Source organism: Thalassophryne amazonica, chromosome 5 (genome assembly GCF_902500255.1).
Source record: "Thalassophryne amazonica chromosome 5, fThaAma1.1, whole genome shotgun sequence".
Taxonomy (NCBI): Eukaryota; Metazoa; Chordata; class Actinopteri; order Batrachoidiformes; family Batrachoididae; genus Thalassophryne; species Thalassophryne amazonica.
The window spans coordinates 66,203,821-66,228,227 of record NC_047107.1 but is presented as its reverse complement, the minus strand read 5'-3'; the positions used below and the strand labels follow the sequence as shown (position 1 = coordinate 66,228,227).

Genomic DNA, 24,407 nt, shown 5'->3' with positions numbered 1-24,407 from the left:
AATTCACCTCTGCAACCCCGAGAAGTCCAGGAATTGAAAAGTCAGCTAGCAGGACATCCCCACGACCTTCTTGCTGTGAGGCATTAGTGCACAGAACTTAAGCGTCAAAAGACTGGAGCTTGAGAGTGCACGTTATGATCAAGTGCAGAGCATCGTCAGAATTTGACAGGCGCCTTACCAACTTTGCATCCATTGAGCCCATTGTCAGTTTTCCACTTGGGGAAAAATAGATGTGGATTGTATAATGACCAAAATGGCATCACACTTCAACCTGGATAGCTGTGCTGTTGAGAATGAGATCCTCACACTAATAAATGACACTGAGCTCAAATCCAGAGCAACACCTGACATGAATGTCCAATTCTGGAATGCAATGCACAAAGTCCCAACCTCAGACAAACTGCACAGAATTTAACTGCAATTTTTGGCTCATTATGTTTGTGAGTTTGCCTTTTCACATACGAAAATCATCAAGTCAAAATACAGATCCACCATGACTGATGACCACCTTGCAGCCTACTTCTGGCTAGCACACAGCTCCTACTGTTCGGACTATGAGAGACTAGCTTCCTCCTCTCAGTGCCAGAAGTCTCACTAAGGTAGGGAACAACTTTTCCAACTTGAGAATTACGAATGGTATAATTTGGGTTGGTTGCTGTTGCGCTGTTACAGGCCAACCCTAGGCATACTTGTGCTTTTCTTTGCACCATGCGCATTTACTTCAATTTATTATTGTTAAGTGTTAAAAAGTTGTGTTATTATATTGGTGCACAAATTGTGGCTATACTATAGTTTTAATATGGCTTTGTAGATCTCAATACACTGTCAATTCAATTTATTTCATTTATATAGCGCCAAATCACAACAAAGCTGCCTCAAGGCACTTCACACAAGTAAGGTCTAACCATACCAACACCTAGAGCTATCAACAGCTATTACCACTGTCAAATTTAAAAATAGATCTTGGTTCAAAAAAGGTTGTGCACCCCTGCACTAACATATTTCTCCTTCACATGAATCTAGTGCTCAATGGAATCCCTTGCAAAAAGAAAATTGAAACAGGAATTGCACATTTAAGTTTTCACTGCAACTAACAATTTCACCAATGAATCTCACTCCTTTGACATCACAAAAAATTCAGAGGATATGCTTTGAATGTAATCTGCAGACAACTGTCTGACAATGCATTATGCGGTTATAATGTACAGTTGATAACCATTTACACAGGTGTCATGGCCATTTTCACAGGAGCTGCTCAACTAGGATTCCCAGCCTTGATCAAGGACCAAGCTCTTCAGTCAGTAACTGCACTGCTATGTCACAGGATTAGGCACAACCCAACACACTCTTAAAATTATGAGCTGCAGTCAGGAATGCAATGGCAATAATATTTGCACAATGAAATAAAACTGCTTATTTTGTTGTAAATTAGAGCCACAACTCAAGTTAAGGAACATTTCAGGCAGATGTTGATACTTGCCTTGGGCTGCTGGTATCTCTGGGGTTGTGAAACCATTCAAGTAGCTTTGCATCCGATGCCACTCCAACTTTAACCAAGTAGGAGTATGGTTCTACCTTGAAGGCCCAGTAGTGTCTGAGGAACAAAGATTTAATTGTACAGTGCATCCAGAAAGTCTTCAAGGCACTTTACTTTTTCCGCATTTTATTATGTTACAGCCACTGTGACACTGCCTGTATTTCTGTCTTTCATGCAAGGCTGTAATGTGTAAATAGGTTTTTGTTTTTTTTTGTTTTTTTTTTTTTTTAACTCCATGCCAGTTTTTGGCCTACCTTCCCTGAGAGATGCCTGCATCTCCAGTAATGTAGTCAAGTATAATGTAACTTCCAGTCTGCACACGCTCAGCTGCAAGGAGGAAAGCTGTCCCTGCCACACTCTCCACAGTGTCCCGCCGTTTGTTGAGTAACAGGCGCTCTGTGCTGAAGCCACACTTATCACTGAACAGGAAACCAAAAGCTGCACATGTGAAACAAATGGGGAGAAGGAAATTAAACAAACCCCACGCCTACACACACCAATTAATAAGGGCTTGGTAATGAAAAATTGCTATAACAAGTCATTTCCTATTCTTCATCTTGCACACGCTGTTTGATGAACATTTTCCTCTACTTGCACACACCTTGTGTGTTTTCTTAAGAGCTGACGTAACATGTCAATTTCTCCTCTGTGAAATCAATAAAGTTTCTTATCTTATCCCCCTCAGCAAATGCTTGGAACTGAAGCTAACACTTGAGGGCGCTGTAACACAATTAACTCAAAATAAAGCATAATTAAATCAAGTGGACTCATTTACAATCCTAATCAAGGTAAGATTAAAACTGTCCAGATACAGTGATTTGCATAACCTATAACATATAGGCTGATGATTACAGCAGTTTATGCATGTGCAAACATTAGAATAAAATAGAATTGCATGCGTTGTAGCTAGTTTGAAAATAGGAAGGAGGGGTAGAAAATGCTGAATGTAATCTTTGTTCTGGGACATGAAATCAAAGCCAAGTCTTCCTAACAAAATATTTCTGCAATCTTCAAGTTTTTAGACACTTCTGATAGTGCATGGATTCCAGAGAAATGCAAAGCACTGGAATTCCTCAGAGTAATAACTGAGAAATTAAGCAGGTGGTTGAGACACGATAGTGCACCACTTTTACTGGTGCCTTTTCAAAGCTGTCATGATCAGTTGTACCCCCATTTGGTTTCAGCCTTGTGAAACCCAAAACCACCATTGCCATAGTCAAATTAAATGATTTTTGTAAACACCTCCCTATTTATACAAAGCAACTGTCACACGATGACTGTTTAAAGGCAACTAACCAAAAGCATTCTCTCAGAAGTGCAGTAGATGGGATCTTAGACATTTCAGAGGCCAGTTACCAGGGCTCAAGTCTCATCGCTCATGTACATAATATTTTTTGTATCCAAGATATACTCTGCAAACAAGGTCTGAATTTAAGCATTTGTTCCTATAGTGGATTTTTATACTTTAGAATGTGACCATTTTTATTATGTAATATTCTTTTTCCAATTCTGTCCCATATGAAGAACAAATAACAGTGGGGGGGGGCAGTTTATAAAAGTTGACAGATTGATCAAGAAGTCAACATAAAGGGTTGTTTGTGGTGCATCATGTCTTTGTAAACAAAAATGGACTAATTGTAACATTTTTCTATACAACTACTCTATTCCTTGAAGTGGTAGGATTTTTCTCTCCACTTAGCGCATGCAGGATGGACTATGATATCAGGTCAAACACATGCGTGTGTGTGTGCGCGCCATGGCAGCTACAGAGCCATTTTTCAGCATAGACAGTCTTCAGTTTCCTTGCATAAAACCAGAACAAAGAGGATTCACAGGTTTTAGTGAAAATGAGAAAGGGGAGACTGACTTATCAGGACGAGTTCATCACATCCACAGCTTACCAGGAGCAGGAGGTGTATGGAAGGTGACCTCAGGGCTGTAGGGACTGAACATGGAGTTCCTGCAACTTCGGACCCTAAACGAGTACAGGCTGTCAGGATCCAAGTCACAGACTACAGTGCTGGGACCATAGACCTTGTCTGTAGCCCTCCAGACCCCAGTGTCCTCACCATCTTCCCGAGATGGGGACTGGCTAGGGGTACTAAGCCTTGGGGAAAATAATGAGTTCAGATTATAAAAGCAAAGTGAAACTGTTTAAACTGCTGTCATGTCCATCAATTTTCATTTACCTGCGGTACTCAAGTACATGATGATCTGTGGGAATGTGATCATCAGACAGTCTCCAGCAGATTTCAGCTTCATTATAGACTCTGCTGAGGGACAGGTCAATCAGAGGAGGATCTGGCACTGCAGGAAAAGACAAACGTAGTACAACACAGAAAGGAACTCAATCATGGTAAAAGTAAGTAAGGTAAAAGTTCTTTCGGCTTCTCCCTTTATGATCGGGGTGACTGCATCAGAGTTCACAGTAATCACTTAAAAATGAGTCATAACACGACATCACACTTATGTAAAATTTGCAATTAATCTGTGGCTCCGTGTTTAATATCAGCAGCTACATTCCATTCAAGCATGCGCTGGGACTTTTCCTCAAAGCTACTTTGCTTTTGTCAGTCGCCATAGCTGCGTTATGGGAATGTCATATGCTTGGAGACCAGTCACGCAAGTGCACAAAGCAATCCTGGTGCATCATCGGATGATCACTAACAGCCTAAATCTAAGTTATGATTTCGGTGCGACACGTCCTTTAAGTCCACAATTAGTCTTCATTACAGCACATGTTCATTGGCGGTTAAAATCAGCAAAGAAAAGCCATGCGCCATCTTCATGACAACCTTGTTAAAACAGCAAGAGTTTGCAATTCTCAGCAACAGGTTGCTGTGATGGTGGGTTATAAGCTGGCCAGCTGAACCATTACCATGGCTTTGATAATGGCACTGGTCCCAACATGATGCATTGCAAAATCCAGCTATTGCCCAGTGCTACCACCCTGTTGAAATAAACTGAAAATGACCACACAATACCAACAGATCTGAAAAGAGTACCCCCATTTCAAGTTGCAACATCAAAGCCATAAATAACCTCTGTACACCATCTTTTGTGCATGCCTACAGAACCAGCAGATCTGAAATCCATGAAGAATTAATAAAATTTTGATTGGCCAAGTTCCTAATTAACTTGCAAGTTCATCTGTAACTAAAATCTCTCAAATTCATGAACATCTATGCAACATCCTTTGTTCTATGAAAGGAAGCAAGAATCAAGGATTGAGAGAAGCATTTTTGTAAAATCTGACCAACAGACCTCACGACTGCATGAGGTCATCTTAGCCTTTTGGCCAAATGACAAAAAAATAAATAAATAAATAAAACACAGACAAGCTCACCAATTAAATTATAGACCCTGAGTTTGTCTGGCATGGTCAAAGATGAACAAAAACTATGAATTTAAATTCATTATTAATTTAACTGCTTGTCAAGCATTCACTGTTGTGCAAACAGAACAGAAAAGTGAAAGAAAAGTTCTAAAAAGTGAACAAAAAATAAAATGAACAGCTTATCCTTAAATTCAGAAGTGAATTCATGTAGATTTGTTACTTAACCTCTTGCTAAGCTTAACCCACAATGAAAATGTCAATGTTTTTATTATTAATTCCTACCACTTTCATTTCAGTAGGTTTGGCCATTTACATTCTGCTGCCCCCCCAGTGAGCATTGCAAAAATATTTTCCCAATTAAAGGCAATACATGCTTAAAATACTACAACAAGAACAACAACTACTACTCAAGTGGTTGTACCTCCACCAAAACACATTTGTTTGAGGAGAGTCTCTTCTCTGGTTGTGTCAAGGACAAATTCATCAAAGCTGGGGTCTGCTGCAGGGTGAAAGGTCCTGAGAGATTCTGTGGCCTTCTGGATTCTGCAATACACACATTTGTAACAGTTGTGAAAGCTGATGCGAATTCAGAAATAAGCAGTGTCATTATTCAAACCAGACATCCCACACAGGTGGACACACACACACACACACACACAACACACACACCCTTGAGCAAGTGGCCCCTTAAGTGTATTTGGTAGGGGTCAACATATGGATTTTTAATGACCGATTCCGATTATCAGCAAGGTTTGGAGGCTAATAGATATTTCAGGCCAATATCTGTCTGCAGTAATATGTGTCAAAATTTAGTACAACACAATCTTAAAACGTTTTGCAAGATGCATTTAAATCACAGAACATTTCAACATGACCTTCACACAAGTGCAAGAAGCTACAAATATCATGAAGTTGAACAAATTAATGAAATAAATACAGCCAACAGCTCCAATCTGCACACTGCTATCTTCTCCTATGCCAGTTTGTGGGACAGCAGGTGAACCTAGACTGACTTTCATTGTCCAACTGGGGTTTTTTTTTGTTGTTTTTTGTGAAAGGACAAAACTTGGATGAAACTTTCTGAATCAGTTTTTCCACACTGTTTCATTAACACAAAGCTGTGTGTTAAAGATGATGGTCCATCTGCTTTAATGAGTATTTAGCACCACGCCCGCCATTCACACAAATGATCATTTGTAAATGGTTTCAATAGTTCCATGAAAACTATTAACTTGTTTTGTGAAAATGAGTGAACCCCTGTGACCTTGAAAATTAGGTCAAAGCAAACTTACCCAAGGGAATCATGAGTGAGCTACATTCCAAATTTGAGTGAGCTACATTCTAAATTTGGAGAGCTTTCTGTATTGTTTTTTTCCCCTCAGGGAATCATGTTCACAAATATGTCATAAGATGTCCTCAAGTAGGTTGGGGCAACACATATGCAAAGTCATTCATAGTCATGTTCAAAACACTTGCCACTCAAATTCTCCATTTATTTTCTCTACCTTATTTTTTCCAAATAAGGGTCACAGTGAAGAACTGGAGCCTATCACAGCAGTTGTTTGGCAAGAGGTGGGGTACACCCTGGACAGCACACTAGTCTGCAGGGTGTATCCTTACCAAAAGTAGTACATGCATGTTTCAAGTATACTTCCAGTTTACTTTTTATATACTTATCAGTACTATTTTTTGGTAAGGGTAAGCAGACGTTTCTCAGAATGTTAAGCTACTTAAAAACTGGTTTGTGTCATATGTTCATTTGCCATCATGTTAAAATTTCTCGGTTAATATTCTTCAAGTGAGATAATTCCATAATTTTTTCCTGGCGTTGTGGTTTCAACTTTAGAAAAAGTCAGTGGGGGAAGTCACAGAAGCGTCGATATCATGAGCTTCCCCTCAATCTTAAAATGAAAGTCATTCTTTCCATTGCAAATATTTCCTGAACAATAACCATCCAATTGTTTTGGTCCGGTGGTTCAGGGTTGAGCCATTTTCTTGTGATAGCTTTCCTTGCAGCAGTCAATAATATTTTTACTAAATACTGGTCTTCTTTCTTAACATCCATAAGCAATCCCAAGTATAAAGAAACAAAACATATTGGTACAGAGTATTTCAAAATTTTACACAAAGTGAGATGGATAGATGTCCAGTAAGGTTTTATTTTGATGCAGTCCCAGAATATATGAGTGATTAGCATTAACAACACCACATTGTCTCCATCAGTTCTGTTGATTTCCCAACAGTTTACTTTTAATATTTGGTGTAATAAAAAAATCTAATTAAATTTTTCCAATTGAATTCTCTCCAATTTTGAGAATCTGTAGGCAACTGATACTTCACAAATTTTATACCATTCATCATTAGAAATTTGAATAGATTTTTCTTTCTCCCATTTCTCTTTAACATATAGACTTGTATATTTTTGGCAGGACATTAAGTTTGAATACAGCCTTGATATAATTTTTTTTAGTCTTATGTTGATATGCACCACATTATGTTTCCAGGACTGCATTGGGTTCACTACCCCTTTCCTTTATTTCTTTTTTGTAATATTCTCTCAGTTGCAGATATCGGAAGATGTCCTTATTCTCAAGTTTATACTTCAGTTTTAAATTCTGAAAACTCTTAGTTTCACCGTTACTAATTAAAGTGCAAAAAGCTGTGAGGCCATCGTCAATCCAGTGCTTAAACACAGAGTCATGCACTCCAGGTTTGAAGTACTTGTCATATGCTATCTACCTCAGCAACCTTTACTTATCACAACAAAACCAAAACAAAATGAGCACAACAGCAAAACACAAACATCTAAGAATGATCAATAGACTCAAATTCCTCATCATATGACCAATAACAGCACACATGGCACAATCCAAAAATAAAAACTTAATTGTCCATACTTTTAACCAACAGCTATATAGTCCTTCAAACATGAATTGAATTTTCAGAGAATTTAGACTATTAACATTCAGAAAACAGTTCCTTATATTGGTGTTTAAACTGATTGACAATTCGACATCACTAGAGTTCCTTCGCCAGATTATTCCATATTTTAGGGCCACAAGCAGAAACACAAAAGCCTTTCCTGGTCGTTCGAGCGCCAGCAATTTTAAAATTATAGAAGCAACTTAAAATTTTTCTCTCTCTCTCCTTTAAAAAAAAAAAAAAAAAAATCTTGAATTCTGAGGGGCAGTTACTTATTTTTCACTTTATACATTAACTGCATAGTCTTAAACGTAATCATATCGTGAAGTTTCAATATTTGAGATTTAATAAATAATGAATGTGTGATCTCGATAACCTACATTGTGAATCGTTCCTAATGCTTTTTTGAAGAATGATGGCAATGTAGTTTTATAATTATTGCCCCAAATTTCAGCACAGTAAGCCAAGTGGGGAGCAACTAATGAATACAGAGTATGAAGTGCTTTGCAATCAAGAACATGCTGAATGAGCTTTCCAATTAATTCTTTCATCAATAACACCTAAGTTATTTTCTTTGACAAGCTATCATTACCCCTTGTATATTTAACTGAATTTGTATGTCTTTATTGTAAATCCCAAGTTTTAGACAAATTTAGTGATAATTTATTAATACCAAAACATCTCTAACTTTATCATTCCAATATGTAAATCAGACAATAATTGCTGCAGATTTTCTCCTGAACAAAACAGGTTTGTATCATCTGCAAAAAGAACCACCTTAAACAGATCCGAAACTTTGCGTAAATCATTAATGTACAGAATAAATAGTTTTGGTCAAAACAGAGAACCCCGAGGAAGCCCACCAACAATGTCCAGATATGAAGAGCAGCAATCCCAGAGTTTAACAAACTGTTTCCGATTTTGTAAATAATTTTTAATCTAGTTCAAAGCAACCCCTCTGATCCCATACAGTTCGATCTTTTGAAATAATATACTGTAATCTACTGTATCAAAGCCTTTCAGGTCAATAAATAAACCTATTACTATTTCCCATTGGTCCATATGACTACTGATCTTTTCTACTGAATCAAGCAAAGCCAGTGCAGTGGACCTACCCGCTCTAAAACCATATTGACTTTCATCCAGCAAGTTATGTCATTCTATAAATTTATCCAATCTGCTATTGTAAAGCTTTTCCAATATCTTAGAAAACTGACAATAGAGACACAGGCCTGTAATTTGTAAAAAGATGTTTACTACCAGATTTAAATAAAGCTATCAGTTTTTCCACTTTCATACTGTTTGGAACAATTCCAGTTTGAAATTATTTATTAAAAATATGTTAATGGCTTTGCAATTTCAGTAATTATTTGCTTTACTAAAGACATATGTACATCATTATGATCTTGCAATTTCAGTAATTATTTGCTTTACTAAAGACATATGTACATCATTATGATCTTGCAATTTCAGTAATTATTTGCTTTACTAAAGACATATGTACATCATTATGATCCATTGACTTTTTACATGTACTAACTACCTTAAGTTCACTTTCATCTACTGGACCAAGAAACGTGTGGATTTCTGTCAATTAAATGATGATTTTCCCATGGGCTGTGTGGAATTTCAGGTGCCAGAGCTGGCCCAACATTAGCAAAGAATTTATTGAAACTATCCACTACATGGCTCATCATATTCATCTTTCTTATATGTAAAATATGTTGGATAGTTATTTGATTTGGATTTATTATAACCTAAGAATTTAATGATTAACTTGCCATCTTAAACCACAAGAGTCTCCAACTCACTGCAACTTTTGTTAATAAAGCCTAGTAACTACAGTTGTGCTCCGAAGTTTACATACCCTGGCAGAATTTTTGTTTTTTGGCCATGTTTAATATGAATGACAACACAAAAACCTTTTTTTCCCCCCACTCATGGTTAGTGGTTGGGTGAAGCCATTTATTGTCAAACAACTGTTTCCTCTTTTTAAATCAAAATGACAAGAAGTACCCAAATGAACCTAATCAAAAGTTTGCATACCCCTGTTCTTAATACTGTGTATTGCCCCCCTTTAACATCAATGACAGCTTGGAGTCTTTTGTGATAGTTGTGGACGAGGCTATCTGATGGTAAAGCTGCCACTGAATGTTTCGGACTTTATTTACATCAATTACAAAGAAATACAAACAATATGGCACTCCATGGTAAATCTGCATGTTGTAGACAGTTCTCAAAAACTGAGTGACTGTGCAAGAAGAAGAAGAGTGGGGAAAGCCACCAAGACACCCCAGAAGAAATTATAGGCTTACATGGCTGTGATAGGAGAAATTATGCACAGTGCAAGCTTTGCATTTTGTATCACCAGTTATCCATCTTCATGATGTTTAACTATTTTTATATTTATTTTGATAGTACCTGTATCTGTTACTGTATGTGGTTAAATGATTTTTAAAAAGTTGAAAACAGAAGGTTCATTCGGTAGTTCAGCGCAATTGGAATCAAAATGGTGCCATGTTCTAAGTTGACGTTTTTCTCCTCAATCAAGGGACTATCTGGAACATTTCACATCAGTTGGTGATTTATCAAAGTCCCATTCAGTACAACTCTGACATCTTTGATATTGACTCTGGAATGACATTTCCAACAGTTGAGCAGGATTTTGAGTTCATCACCATTAATCATAGCAAATTTAAAAAAAATGTTTATAACTGCCGGCTGCATGATCTACTGTTGGATTCTGGTTTTATTTTCCATATTCTGTTGTACACTGTCTCAAATTTGACCACACAGTGGTCAAACCATCTTTTTTACTATAGCTGCAAGCTCAGTAGAGTGTCATAGTTCTCCCTGTAGACGAGACCATGTTAGCTGGGCAGAACAAGTGCATGAGTTTAAGAAAAACTGAGGCGTTCAAACCACAGCTGCTTAATTTTATAGTTTACCAAGCATATGGCAGACATCTATGGGATATTACATAGGCAAAACAGCTCTTCAATGAGCTAGTGCAGCAAGGTTTGTCCTGATGTTTTTTTTCTCACGTTTAAAATTTGGCAAAACATGTGTTTGACTCACCATCTACACATGCTGGCCAGGATGGACCAACTCGGTCACATTTGTTTGCCAAGCTCTACACAGATATTAATGAATGGAATTATTGAGACTCAATCTCTCCCAAATGAAGCTGATCCTCTTAAGTATTAAGATGGTGTACAGCCCTAACTGAACAGACCATGATGCAAACTTCAATACAATGATGACACCTGGTGCCTCAAGAATGGCACAGCTATGGTTGTGCACATTGTATTTTACAGATTTAAGACTAATTTTGGGCAGTGACAACTAACACTCCAGTGGGACTTGACAGGGAGAATGTTTTTACGCACAAATTTACATCTGCCAAGGATGTAATAAAGTCAGCATGCATTTATTTATTTATCTGTCCGTTAGCAAGATTACATGAAAACTACTGCACAGATTTTGATGACATTTTCACCACAATTTCACCATTAGACCAAGGAAGACTCCATTAAATTTTGGAAGTAATCCAGATCAAGTTTCACTTTATATAGGCTTTGAAAGATTACGGTTAGCATGATTATGTCAAAACTGCTGCACGGACTCTTAGCAAATTTAGACCACAGATGCATATTAGGTCATGGAAGACTGAAATTTTGGAGGTGATCTGGATCTAGATGCTGGATAAAGTTTCACTTTATATAGACTTTGAAGGATTACGTCAAAACTACTGCACGGATTCTCACCAAATATGCACCATAGATGCATATTAGGGTGTGGAAGGCTCCACTGAATTTTGGATGTGATCGGTGGATGTCAGACATCTGTGTTTGCTCTTGTTTTTGAAATGCAGTGTTACCATTTCATGCAAAAAAGGAAATTAATTTAATCAGTGCATTATTTATAATTCATATTGCATTAATAATTAGAAGCTAACAAGCTAATTATTGTTGTACAAACCAAGTAAACAAACAGCTTCTTTCCACCACTGACTAAATCATAAGTGAGGTAGACATACAATGTAATTAAACATCTGAGAGCTTTTTTGTAGAACAGACTTGTTTTCCTGGTGTCAAAAAAAGTCTAACTAGTTTGAGAGGTCCTGCAACATATGTATTATAGTGGAAACTATAAACAAACTGCCTTTTTTGTTTAAATGAGGCGGGAACTTTAAATGAGTGCTTGTGACAGTGACACTATCATTTGGCCCTTTGTACATTGAAATGTACAAAGATGTGAGGATACCTTCCCACTAATTTAAGTGTGTATAAAACTGAAAATAAGAGTGACAAATGATTGCCAAACATTTACCTGACATGCAGCTGCTTTGCAGTCTGCACAAAGCAGGACTGGTCAGTCTCTTTCAGCACCTCTTGAGCATAGCCCACCAGACCACTGTTCTCCAACATGCCTTGGTACTCCTCTACCTGGGAGATGTAGAATTATTGCAGTTGCACATCAGAAAGATAGATAAATGAGGGATTATATTGTAGAGTACCAATAAAGAAAACTAGTTCAAACAGCAATGAAAAGTCATTACCTGTTGCCTTGGCAGGGGTCTCATTTATAAAACAGTCCATAGGATTCAAACTAAGAGTATACGTACAAATGTATGTATATAGCCAAAACTGTTCATATGCACCCAGAAGCAAAGTTCTCTCAACTTTTAACTGTGTACAAATGGATCTGAAACATATTCTGCCCTCTAGAAGCCAACATTCAACCACAAATTGTCACTGCAAAACACACCTCAAATATTAACACATACACAGGAAGCCTGAAAACACGTGCTTATTATGGCAACAGATAGTGGGCCTCATGTATCAACGTTGCGTACGGCGATATTTGAGTGTATATGGGGTGTACGCCAAAATGGCTGCGCTACTTGGCATTTATCAATATGGTCGTTGGCGTATGCTGCGCTGAAAATATACACCAGGTCGAGAGGTGGTGTAAATTATACACCAAAATGAACCAGCACTGGAATCCACATAAAAATGTAAATGATCAACATGATAAACAGTGCCATCATACAAATCAATGCATGTTACATAAATAACACTTTCCTGATTATACTACATAATAATTAATACAAATTGTTGGTCTATCGAGCACGATCCGTGGCCACAGCGCTGACCACAAAGAAAGCGCTGCTCGCCTTTTTCTCCACAGCCTGGAGCCAGAGCAGCGCTGAGCTTAACTTTATGTTGTGTGATCGTTTTAGACAATGAAATTGATAACTGTAGTGTTGTCATTCCCTTCGCCCGTGCTGCAATCAGATTTTGTCTTCTCCATTCGTTTGTTACAATAAAATAAAGAAATAAATTTGAAAAATAAAGAAATCTGAAAAATTAGGCGTCTTATTAATTGAGCTAGCAAATATCCACATGTCAAGAATTATTGACGTGAAAAGAGAATACAGTGGTCCCTCGTTATAACGCGGTTCACCTTTCGCGGATTTTTAGTCCAATTTTGCTTTTTTTTTTTTTTTTTTTTAACAGTGCATTGTGTTCTGTGTGTCTGTTTATAAGAATCTTCTCGCCCAGAAGGGGGGAAAAAAAAAAAAAAAAAAAAGAGCGCCAACAACTACTCGTAACTGTTCTTCACTCGGACAAAGACACCTGCAGCGAGGTTTGACTCAGAGGAAAAAGGCGCGGCGCCAGGACGAAGAGGCGCGATCAGAGGAACTGTGAAATACTGGTCAGTCACTATTAGTAATTTCTTATGTGTCCAACTTTGTATATGTTGATCGTTAGAATTTAATTATTTAGTTCTAAAAGCCATCATAATTATTTATAGGAAAACGTTCTATTTTTATTTCTCAAACAAATGTTTGGGCCTGAAAACAGGTTGGTCTTGTTTTTCTACTAAGGTTTGAACGTTGAGTGTTTACAGCTTTAAAACGTCTATAATAATTGTAAAAATAACGCTGACTACGTAACTCCCGCGATAAACGAGGGACCACTGTAACACTTTTTTGATTATACTACAAAACGATACGACGGCCACTTCTGACGCTCTATTGGCACGCCTCGTGATTGGTGGAGTTCTTTTTCTTTGCCATCTTCCTGGCTTCCATGTCATAAAATGAGCGTGTGCCTGAAGCGGAGTCTGAATATTTATGGGCGTGTTTATTATAATTACGATCGTTTTCACCCGCCGCATTTATCAAGGTCACGTCAGGCGTACACCGGAAATGGGCAGGTGCGCACTGCTTGATACATGTCACGGCAACTTTGGTGTACTTCAAATTTACACCGGAAATTTACGCCACAAGTGCGCCACATTGATACATGAGGCCCAGTAAGAGCAAGAAAAACATTTGACACAAAAATTGAGGTGTTTGTGAGCAGTCGCAGCAATAGGATACAAAAATAAATGCAACAGTAGATGGTGATAATGAATGCTCAATTATGTGTCCATAAGTAATGAGCTCACCCCAAGAACCAGCATAAAAACCTGGAATTATCAGAATAGGCAGACACAGCCACTGTTACAGTTGTCCCAGAATCTTTTGTGCAGATGTGATGCCACCACACTGGTGTCTTTAAGATTAAAAACTCAAATGAAGTTTGAGTAGTGGAGATAATGTGGACCCATTAATATAAAATTACAGGAGGAAAAGTATTTGCTTCACACCAGCAGGAGCAGGCAGGACTTCATACCTTGTCAAAATAATGGCAATAATCCAGTTATGCCCAATTGCAATGCATACATTTCAGCTACGGTGCAAAAACAGAGAGTGCTAATGAAATATTCGATGGAAGATCAGACAGAGTATGCTTATACAGTTAATGACTGAACAGTACTTTTAACAGTTAAGACTATCACAAATTAAAAAGGCCCACTTTTATGACGTACATTTGTGACCTGTGTTAACTGTATGTGTTATGACACACGAGTTAGCTCAAGGCATCATTATAGGTAATGCTACCACTTTTTTTTCTTAAATAAATCTGGTTTCACTTCATCTCCCAAACGTTTAGACAGACTGGTCAATGTTTTAGGTACAGACTCCCACATATTGCCATCTAGTTTGCTTTGATAAGTCATAATGTATGTATTTAAATTCTTGTACCTATGTCGTTATAAACCAGACCCCAAATCACAAGTCAGTTCCTGCCCTCTAAGATAAATGCCTGCCCATCCCTATATAGAAGCTCCCCAATCCCATATTGTGGAAATCAGGCCTGCCACTTCACCACTATACCTGGCCCTTGAGTTGGTCCAGGCGCCTGTTACGAGACTGTTCAATGGACCTCAGCATCTCAGATTTCCTCTCCTGCAGTGTTGCAAATAGTCGATCAAAGTGCTCATTTGCTTGACGTTCTGCGAGCTGACCATTTTCCTGTAGAAAAGAGACGATTACCCCCCCACACACACGATAAATTGTCAGTTAATTTTCAGTAATCTATCAGAGTTCTCCATGTGTATTTGTCCCCTTTCTCAATAGACCATTTCCAGCACAACTTAAAATAAAGAACCATTACTAAACTATGCAGCAGCTAGCGGGCAGAGAGCCACAGGAAGTGTTCCTTTTAGCTTTTCCCGTTTTGGTCAGAGCTGTCACACCTGATCTGGCACTGGATGGGCTCTTTGCTCAGTTCTAATGTAGATGAAAAATGGTGTGTAGGTGAGCTTGAAACAGGTAACTACTTGCTGGGAGGCAAGAGTGCCAACTGCTTGTGCCAACAAAAGTCAGCCAGTGTATCATGCGATTACTCCTTCCCTTTGAGAAAGGGGCAGCACGGTGGATTAGTGGTTAGCCCTGATGCCTTACAAAGAAGGTCATGGGACTGCTTCCAGCCTTTTCTGTTTGGAGTCTGCATGTTCTCCTTGTGTCTGTGTGGATTTCCTCCCACAATCAAAAGACACGCTGTGGAACATCTACCAGGGACAGATGGAAGTTACCCAATGGCTATAATCTGGTTGTTTATGTCACTGTATATCAATGTGCACTGTCCTGTGTTTTGTTTTTTAACCCACAGCAGTGCTAGACGTTTGTAGAGTGTAGTTCAATATACTTTTAGCAGTGCAAATGTTCATTCACATACAGACCCTGTGCAGAATGGCCTGATTTAATATGCAGTAAAAAAAAAAAAAAAAAAAAAGTGTATTCATCCACTATTAAACACCAGAGGGCACATATCCAAAGAAAACATTTCCAAGTACTGAGTATTCACACCCCATTTCAGTGCAGCTTGCAAGCGCTGCCTTTTGCCATTTCTTTAGGAACAATGTTCAAAACAGTGACACTCAGCCGTGTTTCAAGTTGGCCATCACCAGTTTGCAGTACTGAAAAAGTTTCACACCTTCCCCAGCCACATGTTCCATCAATTTAACTGGTTTTACTGTCCCTGGTTCTGTTGTACATTTCATCCAGATGTTGACCACAAAGTGGCCATCATGTTTCTCACTGGCTGCTACATTTGTAGCTGGGCAGAGCAATGAGCACGACACATCCAGTGTTCAGGAGACAGACTACAGCACATTAGTTTCAGTCACAGCCATTTATAATTCATCCAACATGTACAGTAACAAATATCGCTGTGGGATTTTATAAGAGCAAACTGTTTACAGCAAAAATTGAAGAGACGCACTTGTAATCAACACAAAAAAATAAAAACAGACCTTTTGTAAAACAGATTTTACATGTACACGACATGCTGAAGAAGTTACAACTTACCAAAGAACACATGGACTAGTAGAAAGAGAAGTGGTGCAACATTTTGTAGACGCTGCAGACAATCCCCTAAAACTGAATTTGACCCACAGTACACTTAAGACAGTGGAGCAAGCATCACGATATGGGGATGTTTCTCATACTATGAGTCGGGCCCATTTATCACATACCCAGGATCATGGGCCAGTTTAAATATGTCAAAATACTTTGACGTGATGTTGCCCTATTCCCTTGACAAGACAACCCCAAACACACCAGCAAGTGAGAAGCATCTTAGTTCCAGACCAACAAGATTGTTATGGAGTGCCAGCCCAATCCCAGGACCTTAATCCAATCAAAAGCTTGAAGTGGCATCACAAATTCTGTTTGAGGCAAAACCAAGAAATGCAGAGGAATTGTGGAATGTAATCATCCTGGGCTAGAACACCTGTTCACATGTACCAAAAGCAGGTCAACTCCATGCAGCACAGATGTGAAGCAATTCTCGGAAACAGTGAGTACACAGCTAAATATTAGTTCAGTGATTCACATAAAAGCAAAGTATTCAAGTATTTTTCAGTTTATCTAGTAAATGTTTCAGTTGGTAGAGGGGACAAAAAAAATGTAAAAAAAAAAAAAATCATTCTACGCCCCCACATTCTGTAAATTAACAAGTTTGATCAATTTTTCTTCTGACTGCAATGTGCAGTGCTACCAATGCATTTGCATGTATGAAACTAACTGCTATTATAAGGATTTTGAGCTTTATTCACTCTTTTAATAAAGAACTGCCAAGTTACAATAATGGAGATGCACAATAGTGCACCCAAAATAGATTTTAAAAAAGGTAGAACCATTTAACCAATGTACATTTAGGACTGAAATAAATGTCAACAGGAACAAGGAAGCTATACGAGCACAGTTTCCTTGTTTGTCATTTACATATTGTTTAATGATTTTACACACACCTCAATGAAACTGGTTTATACCAGTTTTATAAATTTGTTTAGTGTAATGCTGCGTTCACAACGGACGCGACACGAGTGACTGCAGCCACAGGTTGCCATGTAATTCCTATGTAATGACACGTTTTGGCGCCAAACCGCGCAGCGATGGACGCGAGTGAAGCGATTTTGAGCATTTTGCGCGTTTGTAGCGCAATATTGCGTTGCGTCACGTCACGTCGTGTTGCCCTCCTCCCCAAGTTGAAAAATCTGAACTTTTTTGTCTCTGCAAGCCGCGATGACCAATCAGGGACTGGATATGTAGTGACGTGGAGATGTCTGGAGTTTGACTGAAGATGTGAACATGTCCTGTCTCTGGTAGCAGCCTGTGAGCAGGACTTATGTCTCTTTTGTCCATTATTTCACAATTATGAGAGTTTTTGGAGCGAGCAGCAGCACCAGAGCAGGGGGAGCAGAGTTTCTTTTTATTTTTATTTTACGTGCGCGCGCGCGCAAGGGAATCGTCCATGGAGATTTTACTTATTAACTACACAGATGTATAATAAAGCAAATGGTGACTGGTTTCTAAAGACAATTATGACAGTTTTTTTTGGGAAAGCGCGAGGAGCAGCCTCACAGCAAGCTGCGGAGTTTCTTTCTCTTTTTGTTACGTGCGCGCGCGAGCGAATCGTCTGTGGAGAATATTTTATTAATTAACTACACAGATGTATAATAAAACAAATGGTGACTGGTTTCTAAACACAATGATGACAGTTTTTTGGGGGAAGACCGAGCTGCAGCAAGCAGCGGAGTTTCTTTTTTTTTTTATTGTTTACATGTGCGCGCGTGAACGGGACAGTTGGTCCTCAAACTGGGTTCCGCACAGGCGGAAGGACCACTGAAAGCGGCCGTCATCCAGACGCAGCTCCTGCAGAAAATAATGATACTCTCTGTATTGGGAGCTTTTCACAACAACTCGCTCCGTGTGAAAGGTCCGACATGATGACTTGACGCCGAGCGGAATGGAAGCTCCTCTTATTTGATGATGCACCGGGGCAAGTTTTCACAGCGAAAGTCCACCCAAGCACAGCGACACACCAGGCGAAGGAGGCGCGTCCATCGCCACGCGACCCCCGCGAATTTGTAGCGTCTGATCGCGCCCGGTGTGAACGCAGCATAAGAAAGACAACTCTGAAGACAGTTTCCTGAAATAGACCAATCTATTTCAAATAAGTACAACATTGCGCCCCCTCGAGTCATGAATCTTCATAGTTGAAGTGCAGTTAGGAGTACATAAAAATCTGAAAATATTAACATGCAGTATTTGTCTAGTGTCCCCTCAAATCCTTACAGGCTGTAATAAATAGCCACACTTGTATAACTAATGTGCACATGCACTGTGTTATGTTCCTTCCCTCTTTCTGACGGCATGTTACAGACGCATGTGAACTTACTACACTGATAACAGTCAAAGCTTTATAAGAAGGCAGTCCGTCTGTCCTTGCTTCAGCTCTGCAGCCTGATGTGACCTGGTAGTTTAGTCATTTTTTGGCATAGTATACATTTCATTTGGGGAGGATGGGATGTGGTCTGATACATCTATTTTTGGACTGACCTAGTACCTTTTTCAAGTTTATTTTGGCCAGCCTGAGTCACCCATCTTAAATCTGTTCTGTTGAAGCTTTGGAAGTTTTTGCTTCCATTTTACTTTCACTGGGTCCCATGCCTGCTAACAAAAGGGGAGTCGGTGGTCTGGCGGTCAGAGACAGGCTTGTGACCAGCAGATTCAAATACCACAAAACACACCCAGAGGTGCCATGGTGATTATTAATAGCCAAGTGGCCTCTGTGTGCGTGTGGCTTCAATCATGGAAAGCGGGGAGAGAGCTGACATTTGGTATGCTTATGCATTTTCGGTCAAGGGTGAACACTGTGAAACCGCAAAGTTGATAGGACTAATATTTTTGGAGAAATGGCAGTTGATCATTTCTGGACTCTCGCCATTCCAGCAGGGGGCAGAAAATCAGACACTGAACAAAAATATAAACGCAACACTTGTTTTGCTTCAGTTTTTCATGAGCTCAACTCAAAGATCAAAAACATTTTCTACATACAGAAAAGACCCATTTCTCTCAAATGTTGACAAATCTGTCAAAATCTGTGTTACTAAGCACTTCTTTGCCAAGATAATCCATCCCACCTCACAGGTATGGCACATCAAGATGCTGATTAGACGGCATGATTATTGCACAGGTGTGCCCAAGGCTGGCCACAATAAAAGGCCACTCTGTGCGGTCTTGCTTTGTTGGGGGGGGGGGGGGGGGGGGGGTTGCCAGAAAACCAGTCAGTATCTGGTGGCCAATAAGCAGAGGTAGGATGAAGTCAACATCAAGTCACGAAAGAGCAAGTCCCAAGTCAAGTCATAATGGCCACCAGCTGTTTGCAAGCAGACTTGAGACTTGCAGATTGATGACATGAGAATGACTTGACAGTAACTTGGTCCCACCTCTGCCAATAACATGTATACAGTTTATTGTTGGAACCATCATTCAAACACACACAGTACAGGCCCTAAATCAAAGACTAAATGAGGATTGCTATACAAGGTACACCAAGAGTGAATGCATAAGGATGTGTGAGACACACAAAACTCAGTTCCCTTACCTCAGTCTGACTGATGAGCAGCTCAAGGTTAGTAATCTGAGACCTGACTTTGCCCTCTTTGCTGATGAGGTAATGGATACTCTTTGCCAGTTTCTCCTAGTGAGAGAAATAAGCAACAGCATGGAATATAATGAATTCTTAAACAATGAAGTATGTCTGCAAAGAGCAGATATAATATTCACAAGCTTTACTGAAGTCATGCTCATACTGTCAGCTTCAAATGCTTACATGTGACCTCTAAAACGATGGAGCAGCAACTCTGAAAAAGTCAACATTTTCCTATCAAATTCGAAACGGGACAAAATCTGGAACTTCTTCCAGAAGGATTAGATGAGTGACAGAAGATCAAGTACGCCACATCACATACACATGTAAATTAAATAAACTACTTCCCAGAAGGAAAAGGATTCTGGATATGTCAGATACATTCACAAAGAAATCATGGAGAACAAAGTCTCCCATTAAATATTTAGTGTTGAGTTTGTGTGAGACTAATCTTAAATTTCATCCACATTCTGTCCTGTTTGGCACACTGATATTCACAGTATAAAATTACAGCTTATCTTCCCTTTATGATGAGCTTAAGTCTTATTTGCTTTGTTACAAGTAAAATTAAAATCTACAGTCTGAGGAACCTCGGGGTAATTTTGATCCTACGTTGTCCTTTGACCTCGACATTAGAGATATTACAAAGACTGCTTTCTTCCACCTGCAAAATATAATGAAGATTTGTCCCATCCTGTCGATGGCTGATGCCAAGACCCTGATTCATGTGTTTGTCTTTTAGATTGGACTACTGCAATGTTCTATTTTCTGGTTTACCATAGTCCAGCATTGGGGTCTCCGATTGGTTCAAAATGCTGCTGCCAGACTTGACAGGAAGCAGAAAGTTTGACCACATTACATCCATTTTGGCGTCTTCACTGGTTTCCTGTTCCAGTGAGATCAGATTTTAAGGTTCTGCCACTAACCTAGAAAATTATTCATGGACTGGCACCGCCCTACCTAGCTGACCTAATTAAACCCTATGTATCAGCCCGGGCTCTGCGTTCTCAGGGTGCAGGACTACTTTGTGTCCCTAGGGTGAATAAAAAGTCTGTGGGTCACAGAGCTTTCTTTTATCGTGCACCTGCTTTGTGCAATGATCTCCCTGCGTCAATAAAACAGTAAGATTCTGTGGAGCCTTTCAAGTCCACACTTAAGAAGCACTTATTTTCCCTTTTGTATGGCTAGCATAATGTTACTATGCTTTCTACCCTTTTAAATTCATTTTATTAGGAAACGGAGCGGGACGCAGCCTCAACTTAGGTCTTTTAATGAAACTTAGGGCTAGTGGGCAGCGATCACCTTGTTTTTCTTGTTGCTTAATGCTGATAAATGATATTGTATTTGCTGTCTTTCTGATGCCTGATTCTGTTTTTTTTTTTTCTCTGTTTGAGGTGCAGCTCAATCCAGAGATGGGAGTGATGTCTTCTTCTGCAAGCCTCCCGTTCTGTGCACTGGCATGGACTCCCAAAATGTTCCTGTATCTTCGTTTTGTCAATTGTGTCGGTAGCATGGCAGAGGGTCACCCCTTTGAGTCTATTCTGCTTAAGGGTTCTTTCTCAAAACAGAGGGAGTTTTTCCTTACCGCTGTCACCTGTGTGCTTGCTCTAGAGGTTGGTAAGGTTAGACCTTACTTGTGTGAAGCACCTTGAGGCAACTTTGTTGTGATTTGGCACTTTATAAATGAAATAAATTTAATTTCCAAATAATCTTTTGACTGCAGGAGCACAATTACATGTATTTACAAAGAGATGATGGCATCATAGTATCCCTTTCATACTCAGCCATGTTTAAAAAGTGTTAATGATTCAGAGGTCATCTGGCTACAATTCAATGTCAAATCACAACAAAGCTGCCTCAAGGCGCTTCACGCAAGTAAAGTTTAATCTCTCCTGTGCACTTGTCCATGTGCTCACATCATGAACACAGCCAGCCACAGAGGGTCCGCATGTCCAGCTGTGTCTGGCCGAAGGACACTACGTCATGTGGACTATAACTTACGTGGTGGACATGACATTTGGACTACATTTATTTGTTAAAAGGACTGCATTAATATACCACTTTTCCATTCATATCAGACAAAGCACTTTACAATGATTCCTCACATTCAGCCATTCGCACAGACCGGTGTCAGGGTACTGCCATGCAAGGCGCCCTACACACTGGGAGCAACTTGGGGATTAAGCAACTTGTCCGGCCAGACTGGGGTTTGAACAGAGGCTTATCTGGTCCAAAGCCCACTGTTTAACCATTAGCCCATCACCTTCCATTTGGCTCACTAACTGGCTGATCACAGAATCACACGGGTATTTTCAAATGGGGCAGCCTGGCTGATTGTGTCCACAGTGCACGCATTCCAAATGAGAGCTGTTTTTTTTTTGTTTTTTTTTTAAACCATGTCAGGAGCGCCTGCCAACACATGTGCATTACCATGGCTTGTAGAGGGGGGAATGTTCTACACTGCATGTGTGTTCTCCAGCTTTGAGTTGGGATGACCGCGGTCAGGTGCGATGTGATCTGAGCACCTCAGTGCACACGTGAGCCATGATTTATGTGACGACTTCAGGGCTTCTTCGGGTGCGGACATGATTTGATTGCCTTGGTCTGCACGCATGCGCCATGATCTTTTAACGGCTTTGGTTCCTTATAACAGAAATTCTAACAATATAAATAAATGGAAAGGTAGATCCACTTGATGGATCACATGATAGATGCATGCCACATATTTTACATGACATGTTGCAACTTCAGTGGAATGGGGTACGACTGCATCTCGACCACTGTTTGATTGGGTTTCCTATGCAAGCGCAATGTGAATGTGCCGACTGCTGCGAGACTGCTTTTAGGTGGCATTTGAGTGCAGTTCGAATTTGCACGACCAAATCCTCCGTGTGCCATTTGGCCTCTTTTATGCTATGTGTGAAGGGGGCCTTAAGCGTTAGCTGGTCAAACTGATACAGATATCTCGCTGGACTGAGAAGCATCATTTCATGCTTCTTCAGAGTTGAAAAGTAAGAAATTGTTGGCCATCCAACTTTTCACTGACGCAGGATTTTATGTGTATGAGATTACCAGCAGTTCAGTGAGGACAAAACTGGCTGGCGTGGCTGTTTTGTTTCATTTTTCATGGAGAAGCGTAAAAGCAGTGCTGTGTTTTGGATTTGAGGGTGCAGCGTGTACTGCATTCGGTTGCTTTGCACTGGTTGGTGGTGATGCTTGCAAAGTTGGTTTTTTGAATTTTTCCTTAAATCTGGCACAACTGTGTCGCTATTAGTGACCATTCTCCACCTTTCCGTCTTGGCCAGTCAGATATCCGCACCAAATATCACCAACAGCTTTACCAGCTCCAGGTTTCTGTCAATCCTTCTGGGCAAAAGAATTTATGTTTAATTCACAGTTTATGTTCTGCAGCAACAAGTGCACCTCCTTGATGTTGCCTTTCTTTGCCGCTTCTTGGAAAACCCTGTGCGGCGCGTAACATGTCGACATATCTGCCTGGCTCATGACCGCAGTTCAGATGGAAGGTGTTGGACAAAGTAATCCTGCCTGTGCCCTAAAGCTAATGATAAATGGACTGCATTTATATAGCTCTTTTCAGTCTGCATCAGACGCTCAAAACACTTTACAATTATGCCTCACATTGACACACTGATGTCAGAATGCTGTGATGCAAGGCACTCACTACACACCAAGAGCAACTTGGGGATTAAGGACCTTCCAAGGCCCTTAATCATTTTCCAGTCTGGCTGGGTCTTGAACAAAGGATCCTCTGGTCTCAAGCTCAACCATGAGGCTACCTCATGGCTAATAATCATCTTCCCGTGTCAAGTGTCTCTGCTCAATGCCACAGGTGGGTTAAGAGCAGTCTTTAATATGATGTGAGTGCAACACAGCACTGTGACATGGCAGGTCTTCAAAAGAGCAGCACTTTGCCTGCCCCACCCCCACCTGCTTTCCACCCAGACCTCAGGTGCCGGTTTCGTGACGAGCTAGCTGTCAAGAGGATCTCCACCATGCAACTGCACAGCTCTCTACCCCGGACTTTAACACCCCCCCCCCCCCCCGTTTATCGACCTCTCTCCACAATGAACTTTAAGACCTTGTCTTTACATGAAAATACAACAGTAAGAAGTGTCTTTTCAATTTTAAAAACTAAACATTTGCGTGAATATTAAAGAATATTGTTGGGGAGCTCACCTTACAGAAAATTCAGGTGGAGTTGATCCCTCTCACTGAAGAAAACTCAACTTTTGACTTTACATGAAAATACAGTAAT

At 39.8% G+C, this 24,407-nt stretch overlaps 1 protein-coding gene across 5 annotated transcripts in view; it reads right to left on the bottom strand.

Moving 5' to 3' along the window:
* trim36 (tripartite motif containing 36) overlaps positions 1-24,407 on the bottom strand; it is an 85,328-nt gene that overhangs the window by 2,022 nt on the left and 58,899 nt on the right. For all 5 annotated transcript variants that reach the window (XM_034170476.1, XM_034170480.1, XM_034170477.1 and 2 more), the window contains 8 exons: positions 20,087-20,182; positions 15,028-15,165; positions 12,129-12,244; positions 5,296-5,417; positions 3,727-3,844; positions 3,439-3,644; positions 1,792-1,975; positions 1,481-1,594 (listed from right to left, as the gene is read on the bottom strand). In XM_034170476.1, the coding sequence (XP_034026367.1) occupies positions 1,481-1,594; positions 1,792-1,975; positions 3,439-3,644; positions 3,727-3,844; positions 5,296-5,417; positions 12,129-12,244; positions 15,028-15,165; positions 20,087-20,182 (1,094 nt within the window). The remainder of the gene's footprint in view (positions 1-1,480; positions 1,595-1,791; positions 1,976-3,438; positions 3,645-3,726; positions 3,845-5,295; positions 5,418-12,128; positions 12,245-15,027; positions 15,166-20,086; positions 20,183-24,407) is intronic.